The sequence below is a fragment of the Tursiops truncatus genome, chromosome 10, assembly GCF_011762595.2.
Source record: "Tursiops truncatus isolate mTurTru1 chromosome 10, mTurTru1.mat.Y, whole genome shotgun sequence".
In the NCBI taxonomy this organism is placed as follows: Eukaryota; Metazoa; Chordata; class Mammalia; order Artiodactyla; family Delphinidae; genus Tursiops; species Tursiops truncatus.
The window spans coordinates 48,795,072-48,812,010 of NC_047043.1; the positions used below are offsets into that span (position 1 = coordinate 48,795,072).

Sequence of the window (16,939 nt, forward strand, 5' to 3'; positions counted from 1 at the left end):
CTAACTATATATTTCCTCTAGAAGCAGTGACTCAGTATTCCCTAATTCAGTGTTCATGGTGACTTAATAGAATAGAATTACTTCAAATAGCAAGATTCAATTCTATCTTATTTTATGATCACTGCCATTGAATGGGATCCAGTCTCTTGGTTAATTTTATGTCTCTCCCACTGATGTAAAAAATAATGTGCATGGGTATCAAAAGTAACTGTTACCAGTGTATGAGCCAACTATCTTAATTTGAAGAGTTGTGTTACAGTCTATTGTCAGCCTTTATGGATTTAAAGACATTAGTTCTTACTCTACTCAACCAATATGTGTAAAACTCTCTAAGGAATTTGGAAAAAGCCCTGATCCTGTTTTCATTAATTTAATGAGTCCATGAGTGACCAGTAGACTCGGAATTATTTCATAAAATCCTTAAACATTTGACACAATGTAAAGATTCATGTATCTTCCTTAGCAAGAAAAAGTCATTAGCCTAATACATTGAATTATTTCCACTACATTTATATCATTCTTATTTAAACACCTCTTTGCATCTGAGAAGAAGCCATTTTGGCTCTGTAGGAACCAAACTGGGTCACATTGATATGGACATTATTGATGCTGAAGGGCATGTAGATGTCTGTGGAAGTAACGGCAAACATGCTCCATAAAATCTGGAGAGAAGAGGCTATCACTCCAGTCACAGTTCATAGGGAACCCTAGCAACAGAATATTTTGAGTTTCTTGAAAGCATTTGGCTGTCAGTAGTTGTTACCAATGTTATTGTAAACCACATGCTTTGAGACATTCTTAGCAGTGAGGAAAACAAGGCACAACTCAAACACGTGGCCCTCTGGCCTGCAGTTGGATCTTTTCTGACTAGTGCATCCTGCTTCCAAACTATTTGATCAGTCACCAGTCAGTGTCCTTCGTATTAAGTATGAGAAGAACCTGACAGCAGGCCCAGGAATTCATCATTTCTGTTAGCTTGGGAACCATATTGACTACAATTTTATTTTACAATACTGAACATTAGAAAATTTGTTTCAGAGATAAAGAATTGACGTCCTGCCCCAATGAGCCATTAGAAGTAATACTTTGGGGCTTCCCTGGTGGCACAGTCGTTGGGAGTCCGCCTGCCGATGCAGGGGACGCGGGTTCGTGCCCCGGTCCGGGAAGATCCCACATGCCGCGGAGCCTGTGCGTCCGGAGCCTGTGCTCCGCAGTGGGAGAGGCCACAACAGTGAGAGGCCCAAGTACCGCAAAAAAAAAAAAAAAAAAAAAAAAGAAGAAGTAATACTTTGAGGAGAAACTGAAGCACAGTTTCCTATGAAATAGTATAGCTATCTGAAAATTAATTATTAATTATAATTATCTGAAAATCTTAGTAATAGTTGCATGTAGATTGAGGTTATCTTCAACCATATTCCATGGAAGTAGAAACATCATCTATATAGTTTGCTACTGTTTCCATTGGATATATCATAGTGCTTGGCAGTTAGTTGTCCAATTATTTTCTTTAATGAGACCTTGGGAAAAAAGTTAAGATGTATCTAGCAACATGGCCAGGTTCTGAAAATAGTCCTCTTAACTTTGAACTGAAGGAGAATCTTTACATATGTGATCTTGAAAAGAGCAATTGGCTGTTATGATACACGACAGCACTTGCAGTTAAGTGTGTTACCTAGCCCACCAGATGAAGTGTTTTCATTTCATGTGCTTTGCCTGCAATTTCGAAAGCAGACTCAAGGTGAATGACCCTTCTAATCTCAAAAGAAATCTTCCCATTGGCAAAAGAACTTGAATTCTTAGTAACTCAGCATGAATGCTTCCTTAGTTAAGTGTTCTTTTTTTTTTTTTGCGGTATGCGGGCCTCTCTCACTGTTGCGGCCTCTCCCGCTGCGGAGCACAGGTTCCGGATGCGCAGGCTCAGCGGCCATGGCTCACGGGCCCAGCCGCTCCGCGGCATGTGGGATCTTCCCAGACCGGGACACGAACCCGTGTCCCCAGCATCGGCAGGTGGACTCTCAACCACTGGGCCACCAGGGAAGCCCAAGTGTTCTTATTTTAAAGCTGCTGGGTCTAATATTTACTAACCTATGATCACTAAAGGTAAATCTTGTAAATTCCTGTAATAGTGTAAGTTTGGATAAAATGTGATTGATGACAAGCTCTAGTCCTCTGTCTCCTCTCCATTCCCAAGGAGGAGAATGGGAAAACTTACTTATATTCTTGGGGAGGGGATAGTGTTGGGAGAATTAGGAGGGGCTGAAGGCTGGGAAGATTACATCAAGCAATTACAAGGAGAAAGGCTGATGGTTGATCTCCACGTCTCCTGTATGCCCTTGACCCAGTCTCCATGGATCAGGGCAGCTAAGTGGGGCATCAACAACCTGGGGGATTTCTGGAGTTGTTGGCACTGTCTTGGCAACCCACCTGTCACAAAATGCAGAGTCATCCCCATCAATATTTAAGCTGCAGCTTGTGACCTCAAGGTAACATCAAACTATAGCTGGGACCTTGCAGAATACAGATCAATTAGCTAGATACCTGGGACTTTCAGCTGTCTAGCTGCACAGGCTCGCCCTGGATGCAACCTCAGCATCTGATATTTTTTACCCTATTTACCCATGTTATGGTGGAGATTAATAGTATATACACTACATCATTGACTCTAAGACACCATCAATTAAAGATAAAGTATTATATTGAATACCACTAAAAAAGCAGAGAAACTTGCCAAACTCTCAAATGCCATCAAGTATACTGTGAGCCCCAATTTCATGGATATTAAAAAGTGAAACAAAACTATGTCTTGGATTGCTGTATGCCTGAAACTAACACAACATGGTTAATCAGCTATACTCCAATATAAAATAAAAATTAAAAAGCAAAAAACAAAACTATGTCTTGGAATCTACAAAGATCAGTCATTTAGACAGAGATAAAAACAGAAGTACCTACATTAAATATGGCAATGCTCTCTTATCTCTTTTATGATTATCAATCAAGGCTTCATTTAACTTTGGTTTTAATGACGAACTCAGACTAGCACTTTTTTTCCCCCAAGACTTTGAGACCTTTAGCTACATGGTATAATGCTATGATACCTTTTCTTCTGCTTCCTTCTTTTTTTTTTTAAATTTTATTTATTTATTTATTTTTAATTTTGGCTGCATTGGGTCTTTGTTGCTGTGCATGGGCTCTCTCTACTTGCAAAGAGCAGGGGCTACTCTTGGCTGTGGTGCCCGGACTTCTCATTACGGTGGCTTCTGTTGTGGAGCACAGGCTCTAGGCACACAGGCTTCAGTGGTTGTGGCTTGCAGGCTCTAGAGCACAGGCTCAGTAGTTGTGGCTCACGGGCTTAGCTGCTCCGCAGCATGTGGGATCTTCCCGGACCAGGGTTTGAACCTGTGTCCCTTGCATTGGCAGGCGGATCTTTAACCACTGCGCCACCAGGGAAGCCCTGTTTCCTTTTTAACAATGCTTTTTTGTGTGTGCCGCCATAGACTTTCTCAGCCTTCCAATCTTAATTCTGTCTGCATCTTTTTATCTTGACCTTCTCTATTGTAAGATAGGGGAGAGCATCTCTGTCTGAAAAGAATGCTGTAGCGAAAGCCAAAAAAGCAGAAATATCGAGATGACAGAGTTCATAAACAGTAGCATAACTCTCCTTGATGTTCTTTTCCCAAACACAAGGAGGCAAATTATCTCTATTCTCTGCCTGTTGTTACTATTTCTTTTTAAAGTGATAAGTCCCCTGCATTTCATTTGCTTAATTCCTGACAAACTCCTCGAGATTTCAAGACGACTTTTAACGATCTCCTCTTCTCTGCACTTGGGGTCAGATGCCTGCGTAAGGAGGGGCCTCGAGTTCCTCCTGGCCTCCCCCTCATGATATGGTTCATGTGCATGGGCTGCCCTGTTCCATCGGGAAGGTCTCCCAATGACCCCAACAATCATTTTGCTTCCCCCCATCTCTACTAATCAATCAAGGGCTGAGACATTGTCTTTAGACGTTTGAGTGAGTTCACTTGAAATTGTTTTAAGGAAATTTTGCTAATAAGGAAAATCTAAAACACTCCAATTCCATTTTCAAATACAAATTTGGGAATTCCCTGACAGTCCAGCGGTTGGGGCTCCACATTTCCACTGCATAAAATTTCCATTCCCCACAGTGGAAATATATTCATTTACTAATTCATTGAACAAACATTTACTGAGTCTGTTACATTCCAAGCACTGCTTCTGGAAGAAGATATACCGAGATGGAAACATTCAGGAGCCTGGTTAAGAGAGGCATACGCATGGCAAAGTGTGGTCGTGTTAGCTCCCATCCTGCATCATGGGGACAGAGCTAAGAAAGAGGTTAATGCTTTACGGAGAGAGAAATGGCTTTTAGAGGCTATGACATTTAGCCTGAGGCTGGGAGAAGAGCATTGCAGTATTCCCTCAGACAATGATACAGAACATTTCCAGCCAAAACCTATAGCTGCAAAGGCCCAGAGGTTAACACTATAGGGCAGGGTGAGTGTATGTCTGAGTTTGGTGAAGGGAGGGGTCTGGAATTGCACAGGAAAGTTGTGGAGGTCAGGAGGTACATACACATTTGATCACGAAGGCCTCTGTAAGCCATGTTTTATCTCAAAGGTGATAAGATGCCACCAATGTGTTCAGATCTGCCTATCATAAGAACACATTTCACAGCATGATGGTATGGTTGGTGGATGGAAAGGAAGGTGCAAGCAAAGGCTGGAGAGGATATTTTTACCAAAGGTTAGTAGTAAACACCCAAACAAGAAATGATAACCTAAAAAAAGATACTGATGATACATGAACTTACTAATTTAACTTGGCAATAAGTGTCTGGAACTCAGTATGGATACTTGAGTTTGAGACCAAGATTTGGGCATCACTTGGACGTAAACAATAGTTGGGATCATAAAGTGAATGTCATCGTTGTGTAGAAGGAGAGAGAAGGAGGGAAACTCTGTCCTGAGCACTGGCACGTCAAAGGCAGATCGAGCAAGAAAAAGCCCTCTGAGAGGTCAGAAGAAAACTAGGGGAGAGCTTCACAGAAGCAGAGGGAAAGGAGTTTTGAAGGAAGAAGGGAAAAAAATAATCCCTGGTCAAATGATGCAAACTAATCAAATAAGACTTGGAATAACAGTGATTTGGGGGTTCAGAAATTATGAAAGTCAGGGAGTGCACTGTAAGCCAGTTCACAGGTTGGTTGGCATCTTTTGGGACAGTTAGCTAGGATTTCTGTCTTATCTTAGGACCATGCAATATTGGCTCCCTTTTGTAGGCTTTGGACATTTCCTTGTCTCCTGTCTCATTTGTCCCTCATCCTCTCTTTAGAGGAGGGACTGGCTGCACAAAGCCCAAGGAGCATCCCTCCAGCAGGTGAGAGCAGAGACCTGCCTTACATGGCTGACTGCCTCTCCCAGGAGACACAGACCACTCAGTGGTCACTTATCCATGCCAGAGCCATTCCCGGTAAAACCCTACCACTTGCCTCTTCTGAAGGCCAGGAGTTCAGGCTCTCATATCCTCTTCAGCAAGCACACTCTCTTAACAGGAAAGAGGTTAAAAGCCCTTTCTTTGGCCAAAAGCTTGACAGGGTATTGATCATTTTGTGGTTTTTCTGGTGATTTTTATTGATTCCTCTGAATGTCTTGGATATCCACACTTCGGGGATCAAATATGAAACTTTCAATTTCTCAGCCAGTTTGGCCTTTGGATTTATACATTGTTACTAGCTTCCACCACTAGAAACCCTGAATCATTAACCCTGGATTTTCGGTCTTCATTCTTGACCCCCTGCTCAGTCTCTCCCTGACCCTTCTGGCTGTAACAGTCCCTATCCTTCCCAGCTTTCTGTATTCTACTGACCCAGCAAATCCAAATGTCTCCTGACATTTTCAAGCTTACTTCTGAATCAGACCTCTGATCTATATGACTTTTACAAATAGTATGCCTTTTTCTACCCTCCTGAATTTATAATTTTAAAACAAATAATAGAAGATATAGTATGTTTCTTTGGTTTTTCCTCCATTATAAAATATTTCTCATCATATACAACTTAAAAGAGCCAGAAAAAAATATGAAAGTAAAGAAAGCCATTTATAGTTAATACTTATCCCAATATTGAACATTGTTGACAGTAATTTTTCCTTAGTAGTCGAAGATTTTTTTAATTTTTAAAATTTTTATTTGTTCACACATATTGTACACATAATTTTGTATCATGATTTCTTCACTAAAAGGCATGTTTTCTAAAGAGAAAGGCTGGTAAATAAATATAAACAAAGTTAAATGAGGTTTCATGACAATAGCAGTACCTAAACATTTATAACGCATTATACTTTTAAGCCATTTTCACATATCATTTTTTAAGTCATCTTATTTCAGTTATTAAATTTTTAACCATAACCAGCTAACAGTTATAAAGATTGTTTAATTAGTTGCAAGAATTAAACTCTTTAAAAATAATATCCAGAAAACCAAGTTATCCTTTTCTTCGTTGGCTTCCTGAACTCATCTTGTGCTAATTCGGTACGCAATATTTACTAAAATATACAATATTTACTACCTATTTATTAAAGTGTTGCCTGAAATCTGATCTTAGAAGATTGGAAAGTTTTATAATTATTCATTTGTAACTCATCCAATCATGATGTATTGTGTGTCAGGGCAGAATTTAGAAAAAGGAGAAACATTAGGCTACAACATCAGTGTTTCAGTTTTCCAGGAATTACAGTGTGTATTTGTCCATGTAATCAAATGTTTTGATTCCCATTCACATTACACTGTAAAAACAGTTTCAAAAATGATAGAAACCATTCTATCAGCTATCTTTTCAGTGGCTTTGTTAGAGTCAATGATACTCTGCTCCTCAGATAAGACCAAGCATTCCAGTCTAGAAGGTCTTCTTGAAGTGGTAATGCCTTCTCTAGCGAGTACATTTTAAGCAGTATTTCCATAATTATTACTTCTTCATTTAAAGTTCTGGATATCAAATATCTAGCCCCTAAGTCAAAATGATGTGTCTCAATGAATCCCCTATGTTTATTGGAAATAATTTTGGGTCCCTATGTCGACTGAAAAAAAAATGCGCAACCTAAAAGTTGAGAATTATGTTTTATTTGTTGGACAAAACTGAGAACTTAAGCCTGGGACACAGCATCCAGATCACTCTGAGAGACTGCTTCCAAAGAGGTAAGGGAGGAACCAGGAGATACAGGAGTTTTTGCAACAAAAGATCTCAAGTTAAGGATGCATCTTTCTATATATGGGAAGATGCAAAAGTCAGGGCTCATTGAAATCATTGCTTTGATATGCACCTCAGCTATCTGGGGCCAGTATCCCGAGCTTTCTCATCCTGAGTCTCTTCAGGATGCACTGTGGGGTGGGCAGTGGCTGCAGTGTCTGATGATTTGACGGTGGGCATCCTGTTTCTATCCTGAGTTCCCTCAGGGCTCACCAGAGTGGCTGTAGTGTGATGGCTTGATGGCTGCAAATCTTGTTTACTGATATGGCAGGCAACATTTTTTCATTGACACCTAATTACTCCAATAAACCATATTTTAAAGTTTTTATTTAGCTCTTATAGATTCTATCTGAAAGGACTAGAAATACCCCATTATGGCTGAAATATTAAGCCAAAACTCAGCTGCTGCTGGAAAATGACAAAAATGTCCCCTCTTTGTTTTAAATAAATCATAAATGCCTTTAATCCACAAATAATGTGAACTTAAAAAGTGGAAAATATTTGTGAATTTAATAAACCCCTTTCAAAAGAGAGTGACGGGATTAAACATCACTTCTCTATTTATGTGGTGTGACATTTTCGTTTTGTTCCAAGTTACTTTACTTTTTGTGTGACTCTGGAGTTTGTAAACATGCCATAAAATTTGTTAATTACATAATGACGATTTCATGGTTCTAGCTCAGTATAAAGGTGGCTAGACAGAGCAGCAAAATCGATTTTCTTTTTTACCTTGTGGAAAGAAACAAAAGGAAATGGAATGCAAAATCTGCATTAAGACCATATTAGAATTATAACTCAACAATCTGTTACACATGAAATGAAAACCAGGTGCATCCCAGTGTTAGTTATTGTGCTGTGATATTCAGCCAGCGGTTTAAGTTCAAACACCCCTTTGTTTAACCCATGCCTTGCTTTGTAAACCACAGTGTTCCAAATGCAGATCTGTGGTTGTCTTCTCTTGCCAAAGGTCCTCAGAGGCACAACTGGCCCCAGGCCAAATCATGAAGTAGATGAAACTTGGCTTCATCCTCTCCTTAGTTTCTCTCCACCCACCTGTCCCCCAGTGCCTACCCTACTCACCCATCACTCTGGTTCTTCCCGCTGTTTTCCAGGGGGCTCATGCTACTTCTTGTTGCCAAAGCCCTCTTTGACTATATCATTTTCCTGCTTGAAAAATGATCAGTGGCTCCCCAAGAGGAACCAAGCAATCAAGACCTTCCTCCTTTCCTTCCAAATCTTATTGTCAACTGCTCCCTCCAATGTTCTACTGCAAGTGGATCGTCCGCCTTGCCCTTTTTATTCACACGCCTTTTCCATGCTATTATTCCTTCTGCCTAAACTGGCCTCCGCCTCTCATCTCCATCTATGGAAATCTCTCACCTGTACCTCCTCCAAGTGCCTTCCCTGACCACCCTGGCCTCTCGCCTACACCTCATGCATACCCTCACGGGGCACTTGCCACGTGTTGCTTTGTGTTATAATGTTTATGTATGTGTCTTGTCTCCAGGCACTGTGGTGGGCGTTTCACAAAAGTAATATCTTTTAAATTTCACAACAATCATCTGAGGTAGGTATTACTATACCACTTGACAATTAAGGAAAATGAGGCTCAAATAGATTAAATAACTTGCCTGAGGTCACAGTGCTAGAGAACAACAGAGCTAAGACTTGGACCCAGGTCCAAAACATATATCCTTTCCACTAAACCATATTATCATCTATTTAGTTCTTTCCATCTTCTGAAAGATGAGTGGAGGTTTAAGATGGAGGAAGAGGCCAACTTAGGCTTTCTGATTATCAAATACTATTCAAGAAAGAGAGAGAATTTTTGTGATAATTACCGTATTCCTAGCTAGACCTGATTGGTTAACTATAATCCATGAGGAATTCAAGTCAAATGTGAAAGAAAAAAAATCTTTACCTGACATTGCCAGAACAAATACACATGGCATAAAAAGAGAATATTGAAGACCTATAATTCAAGAAAGGCATTGGTCTCTGAGCACTGTTGGAAAATACGTTCAAGGAAAACAGTTAAATGTGGCTTCCTAAAGTCCCCTGGGATTTAAACAATTTGGGGGTGAACAGGGGTCTGAAGATACAGTGATCATTTAAATCTCTTATTAAATAAATCTCTTATTAATTAAATATTAATAAATTTAAATTTATTTATTTATTTATTAAATAAATCTCTTATTAATTAAATATTAATTAAATAAATAATATCTTTATTGAGTACAAAACCTGTTTTTTTCATCCTGTCTTTGGTGTGACATCTTGGATAAGTTAGAGGAAAGAAGCGTAGGGTTTCTAAGAGGGAAATCTCATCCCAGATGGACAGTTTTTCCAGCTGCCCTCTCCAGGACCCAGAACCATGGAGTCCCCCCTGGACAGGTCCCTCCTGGGGAGTCTTTGGCCTCAGACCAGCCTCCCGTTTGTCACATGGCAGAGACCCCATCTAGGGAAGAATTTAGACTTAGAATCTATGTGCTTTGACATCACTGCCTTTGCTTCTCCCATGGGGGCGAAAGTAATCTGTCTTCATTTCCACTCTTCTATTCTCATTTTCCAGACCCCAGCTTGTCACATTATCATATCGTATTTCTTCAACATGAGTGATGGGCAGTTATCATTAAGCCTGTATTCTCAGTGCATCTCCATCTCAGCTTTGTTTGCAAACTTCGTTTCAATTACGTGTGCTCCCTGTATGCCAGTTTCATTTATAGATGGCTCTACAGTTTTGTTCCTCATACCAATCTTAATAATAATTTTTAAATTACTGTTTAGGGAAAACAATGCATGTATGCTTGAATGTAGCAGGCCGTCCTGGACTTCAGGCCCTATCTTAGAAAGCCTGAGAATTTTCATTTCAGTTATGTGTTAAAACTGAGGAATTAAATGAGCTTATCAGGAAAACCACCTTCAATCACACTGGAAAAAACTCAAACATGAAAGATCTTTTTATTTTCTCTAAAGTTTTTATGGTTTTTCTTATCCTCTACAAAAGTCAATTTATTTTTTTCTTACGAAAGCTAATTTATTTTTTCTTATTATTTTGAAATAATTATATATTCACAGGAAATTGCAAAAGACATGTACAGGGAGGTCCTATTTACCCTGCACCCCGTCTCTCCCAGTGGTTACATCTTATATAATAATAGTGCATTATCGAGCCAGGAGATTGACATTGGACTAATTTATTTTTAAGTTTCCAAAAAGAAAAAAATCCGACCTAAAGACAACCTAGTCATCTTTGTTTCATTCTATTTCTGTTTCTGCTCACAAGCAATAACCAGGCTGACAGTTCTGGAAAACAAAGGGTGGTAGACCCATGCGGCCACAAAGAAATGATCTTCGGGGCTTATTCAAAATCCTAGTCAATGTCATGGCTGGTCTGGGTTGGAATCTGGTTCTGCCTCCACACATGTGACCTTAACCAAGTCAGTTGATCCCTCCAAGTTTCCGTGTCTGCAGCTATCAAATGAAGGAAATATTTCTCCTGCCTACTTCATAGGGTCCTTGTGAGGATGAAATATGATGATGTGTATGAAAGGAGGTAGGGTGTCAGTCAGCGATCATCAAGTTGATATTCTTTTCTGCAACAACTGTCAGTTACAGAAATGTAGTTTTTCAGTGGTGGTTTTATTCTTAGAAAAATAACTAAACCACCTCCTTATTAGCCACAAGGCCTAGAATTTCCATCACATGTAAATGACCTTCCCTTTCTACACTCTTAGTGAGACAGGTACCAGCAAGTATTGGACAGCACTCTGTGATTCATGGCCTAGACACCCCTGAGGCATGCAATATTTTAAAATAAATGTTTCTTAACATTTTCTTCTAAAAGGTCGAATGTGTTTTAAGTAGCTTTTATTTTTACTCTGACCCCAGCATCTATCCTTTCCTTTTTTTCATGCCATGGGATATACAATAGGTATTCTTGAAAATACTGAGAAATTATAAGGATACCAGATTAGACAGTGCATGGCTTATGAATTAGAAAAGAAAATCATCCAAACTGCATTGTTCTTTGGTTTGTCTGGATAGATAATATAAACTCCCTAACTCACTGGTGGATTCTTGTGTTCAGATAGTAAAAATGCTAGTCTTGGTAGTAAGAGAGGAGAAATATATAGGATAAAGTAAACTTAAATCGTAGAAAGTAAAGATAAAAGCATTGTGCGTATTGAATGCTTTGGACACCACCATAAAAATGTTAAGATCCATTTTCTCCCCTCTTCCCCCCGTATACAGGCTGGCATGGCTCTGACCTATGACCCCACAGCTGCCATACAGAATGGGTAAGTAGACTACATTTTCTCTATTTTAATTGCTAAGGTATCTTTGAACTCTGACATCAGTACTGAAGAAAAATATTCAAATCTTTCTTTTTGTTTTAAACCTTTCTCATCATTGTATTTTTTTCTTCCTGTGAGTGACACTTATTTCATGGCACCCCCCATGTGACCCATTCTTACAGTGCTTCTGCCCACATTCTGTCTCTCCCTTTCTCATCTGAGAAATAGTAAGGAGTAGGATTTGAAGGGGGGTGTATGTAGATAGACTGGTCTGGGAGAAGTGTCCGTGTATCGCTATGGTAAGAGTGTCGCTCCTACTAATAACTCTAGAGTTTAGACTTCAGTAGTTTTAGCATGTGCCCAGGTTCATTTTGACATTAACAGTGCTTCCACTCTTGCCTTCTGGCTATCAGGGGAAGGGTAACGGACAGAGTCAAGTTAGTAGCGTGGTGATTGCATTTTCATTCTTCATCGTAATAAACACCTGGAAACTTGCAGCCTCTTACTTAGAACAAGTCACATAGCCTAAAATTCTCCTCTGAAAAATCAGACTTAAGCTACACGATCTGGCCTCTCTAAAATTCTGTCATTCTGAATATTCTTTGGTTGAAACTTTCTTCTTACTTTGCAATTTCTTTTCTTTAGTTTGGCCATCCTGCAATGGACCAACAAACCAAAGAATAAGTATTATTTTTATTTTCACACCCTTTTATCTTAGATTTCTCCATGGCTTTCAGTTTTCTGTCTTTCAGTCTCATTAAAGAATCAATCAGAATGAAGGTCTCACTTAAGATCAACTTAGAGGATAGAAGGAATTAAACTCCATTTTTCTGTTTAGTCAGCTGCATCTAATGAACACCTGTGGGATGTAGAAAATGTTTAGCTCCCTCTTATTTTTATAGTTATTCATTCAGGGGGTCATTTATTTACTTATTCAGTAAACACCCAATGAGTCTGCCAAGCACAGTACTATGCTCTATAGGTTAAAGAAAACAATGTATGAGACAAGGGCTTTGCCCTCAAGAAACTCATGGTCTATCCTTCCATGAAAGAGTCAACATGGTTGGTAGTCTAGGGTAAGAGTCTAGTCCTTTGTCCTTTGTTCATTAAAACTTCTCTAGGAGTGAAACTTAAGAATATCCTTTCATTTATCCAATAAGCCTTCTCTTATTTCCAACAAGGCACTTTAAACTTGGTGGTCAGAAGAACAAAAGACAAGATGTAAAGACATGAAATAAAGTCCTCTAGAATCGTACTGTATAGTTGGGAAAATAAAATAGTTAACTCAAAAGGCATAGAATAAGGCATTATTATATATATATATTATATATATATTATATATATATGCTCAGCGACAGTGACAGAAAACAGGTATTATAATGTAAGGGAATGACATTTGTTGAACACATACTAAGTACCAAGTATTTTACATTTGTAATTTAATGGCACATGGTGTCAAGGACTGGAGATGCCCCAGTGGCCTAGGTCCGGACTGGAGAGAGTGAATGCTCTGCTTTAGTCAGTCATCTTTCCAGTGCACAATTTAAAATCTGAATTTGTTTTCCCAAAGACCTAACTTTCCAAGTTTTCATCCTGATCCATTACAAACGTACAGAGAAAAAAATTGAGATTTCAGCCTGCAATCCGAGCAGCCCAAAGTGAACTTTGGGTGGTGCCATATTAGAGGCAGTGAGGACTGCCTAGTACACAGGGCGCATGTCTCCCTTCCCAGGTCACCATCTATACCGTATAGAGGTCGACTGCAAGTACATACGTCTGCCTTCTGTGACATCTTTGTCTGAACCTTATAGTAACAGTATAACATTCTATTCTTTGAACTATTTCAACAGTTGCAAAAGTGGTTCATCCTCTCCACTGTCCACTTAGACATTTACAACAATGAATATTTCCCTCAGGAAACAAATTGTAGTTAAGATGCTGAGAATACCATCTTCTTTATTTTATCTCCTGTCATCTGATAAAGAACTTTGTGTCATCCAGCAGTCCCTGTCTTCAATACTGTCTTGTCTACTGAATATTCCTTTCAGCCTGTAAAATACTCGAGTCTCTCCCACCTGTAAAGAAGGTAGAAGCAAAACAATCCTTTTCTGCCCATGAGATCACTTCTACTGACCACACTCTTTCAGCTTTCTTTTCACTGGTAAACAACCCCAGTTTTCTATACACACTGTCTTCCCATATTGTCTCTAATTAAGCCCATTAAAGTGTGAATTCTGGTCTCAGACTTGACTGGAATTTTCCCTATTGGTGTCTCCAAATTTGAGAAGAAAATTTGTCCAAATTTTTTTGTCCAAATTTTTTTGTCCAAATTCATCTCCAAATTTGTCAGTTGTAACTGACACATTCTTAGTCCTTATACTGTTTGAGATCTTGCATCATTTGACTTTCTGTTGTTGTTGTTGTTATTGTTACCATTTACAGCTTCATGAAAATTTCTTATTTCTTAGATTTCACCACTCCATCCTTTGCTGATCCGCCTTGCTTTCCCCTTGCACTGCTCACTTGGTGTCTGCGGATTCCTCCTCTTCTGCCCACTTTTACTAATCTTTCTCAGGGTTTAGTCTTTTCTCACTCTGTGTTCTCTCCAGTTGATCTCATCCACTCCTCCTGCTTTTAGGAACTGAAGATTCCCAAGTCCATACTTCAAGTTCATAACTAGATGCAAAAAAAAATCACCTGTGTGTCTAACTGCATTAGGTGCTGCTCCTGGATATCTTTGTCCCAAAGTGAGGTCATTATCTTCAATCAATCTTTCAGCATACAAACCAAATCAAATGAAAAACAAGATCAAATTACTTGTTCCTTTTTTAAAAATACACTCTAAAGCCATTTAAGCCATAAATTCCAGTTCTCTGGGTGTTCTCTCCTAAAACATTCTTTATAATAAAATTGGTCCTTAAAACTTACTCCATCTGTCTTTGAACTGTATCTTCAACCCAGCTCTGCCTCCCTGCCACTGGTTGAGTTTATTCAATCACCAGTCCCTACCTGTACTAAGCTTTTACTTGCTTCTAATATAACTGACCTCCAAACCATTTTCACATTGCTTTTTGAATAATTTTTTAAAGCAAAAAGCAATCAGTAATCATCCACCTGCCTGGTTTAATATATTATGTGGACTTTACTAACTGCAGAACAGAACTCAAACTTCCAAGAATGGCACAAAAAGAACTCTGTGATTTGGTTCCTGCAACTGAACTGGACCTTCTTTGATTCTCAGAGAATCCCAAGCTACTTTAACCCGTGTGTCTTGTTGCTCATGGAATTCTCTCTGCCTGGAGAGAATGGTGATATTCTTCCTTCCTTCCTAATTCCTTCCTTCCTCCCTTCTTTCCTCCCTCCCTCCCTCCGTCCCTTTCTTCCTTCCTTCTTTCTTTCTTTCACTGCTCTCATTTAAAGAACACCATTAGGGACTTCCCTGGTGGCACAGTGGTTAAGAATCAAGCCCTGGTCTGGGAAGATCCCACATGCTGTGGAGCAACTAAGCCCGCGTGCCACAACTACTGAGTCTGTGCTCTAGAGTCCACGAGCCACAACTACTGAGCCCGCATGCCACAACTACTGAAGCCCATGCACCTAGAGCCCACGCTCTGCAACAAGGGAAGCCACCGCAATGAGAAGCCTGCGCACCGCAATGAAGAGTAGCCCCCACTCAACGCAACTAGAGAAAGCCCACGCGCAGCAATGAACACCCAATGTAGCCAAATAAAATAATAAATACATAAAATAAAGAACACCATTAAATCATACCAGGCAGAGCTAATTACACAATTAATCGTAAGAGACACAGTTTAAGCAGTGGTTAGGAGTTCAGACTCCAAAACCAGCCTGCCCAGGAGCACATCCAAATTCTGTCATTTACCAGACATGGGCAAGTTGTTTGTGCTTTAGTTTCCTCCTCTGTGGAGATGATAGTAACAGTACCTTTTCATAAGACTTTGTAAAGATCAAAGGACCCCTGCATGGCACAATGTGATCTTCATTGTCAATATTGACACTATTGTTACACTACGTTTCATGTGACCATGATACACTGACAGTCTTTTTATCATGTAGCTGTTGACATCATATTTATTTCCTTGATGGACTATTAACTCTGAAGTCAGGTTCCATGTCTTATTCATCTTTATAGACTGTTTAACTTAGTACTATGAATGCCAAATCAGATACAGAAAATGTGACTGATGACGTCTGCTTGGCTCCAGCAAGGTGGCATTAGGGAAACCATTCCCCTTCCTGGCATCAAGCCACTCTGTCCCCATGTAACACCCAAATCTAATACGCTTTATTATTTTTTTTATTGGAGTATAGTTGCTTTACAATATTGTGTTAGTTTACACAGTACAGCAAATTGAATCAGCTATACATATATCCCCTCTTTTTTGGATTTCCTTCTCATTTGGGTCACTGCAGAGCATTGAGTAGAGTTCCCTGTGCTATACAGTAGGTTCTCATTAGTTATCTATTTTATACGTAGTATCAATAGTGTACATATGTCAATCCCCATCTCCCAACTCATCCCCCGGCCGCCTTGGTATCCATACGTTTGTTCTCAATGTCTGTGTCTCTATTTCTGCTTTGATCCTACTTAAATGCAACCTGCAGTTTCACCCAAAGGAGCCAAACTGCACATGAGTTTCTCACGTCCTGGGTTAAGAATGGAATTTCAGAAGGCTTAGACTATCCATTGTGTTGTTGGTGCCAAGAAGGTAGAAACTTTATTTCATGAAATGGAAGAGATCAGAAGATTGTAGCTCACTAACCTTATTCACTTGATATTTCTTCATGTAGATGACTTTTAAAATGTTTTGTTCATCTTTGGTTTTATCGCCTTATATGGTAACATTTAAATAATGGGGAGTAGAAGAATAGTCATTTCTATGGATGTTAAGATGCCAAAATAACCACAAATGATTCCTCAACATACTGTTCCTTGAGTTATTGTCAGCATGTACCTCTTTGAAGTGGGGAAGCTGATTTAGAAAATTCACTTAGCATATGAAGGAATGGAACATGAATATCCAGAGTCAAGCATTTACTCCTAGTTACATTGCTGTATTCGATCCAGTAGGCAAACCTAACTCAGAGAGCGGTAACCTAACAGAGAGATAAATATTTACTGCTGTAGAGAAGAAACTGATCCCATTTTATGTAGAACAAATGTATCCAAAGATACAGTTGCAGCTGACTCCAATCCAGTTGATATTGTTAAAGGTCGCTTAATGCTGACTCAGATTAACAAATTTTATCATTTGAATACTTATCTATTGTACCATTTAAAATCATTCTGGTGATGCAAATTTGAAAAAACATATTTCCCATCCTGTTAGGAACAATGGGCACGCATGCAAATTCTAGA

At 39.3% G+C, this 16,939-nt stretch overlaps 1 protein-coding gene across 14 annotated transcripts in view; it reads left to right on the plus strand.

Annotated features, from left to right (window-relative positions):
• Positions 1-16,939, plus strand: part of RBMS3 (RNA binding motif single stranded interacting protein 3) — a 715,503-nt gene that overhangs the window by 584,260 nt on the left and 114,304 nt on the right. For all 14 annotated transcript variants that reach the window (XM_033864509.2, XM_019946975.3, XM_033864512.2 and 11 more), the window contains exon 8: positions 11,516-11,562. In XM_033864509.2, coding sequence (XP_033720400.1) covers positions 11,516-11,562 — 47 coding nt within the window. The remainder of the gene's footprint in view (positions 1-11,515; positions 11,563-16,939) is intronic.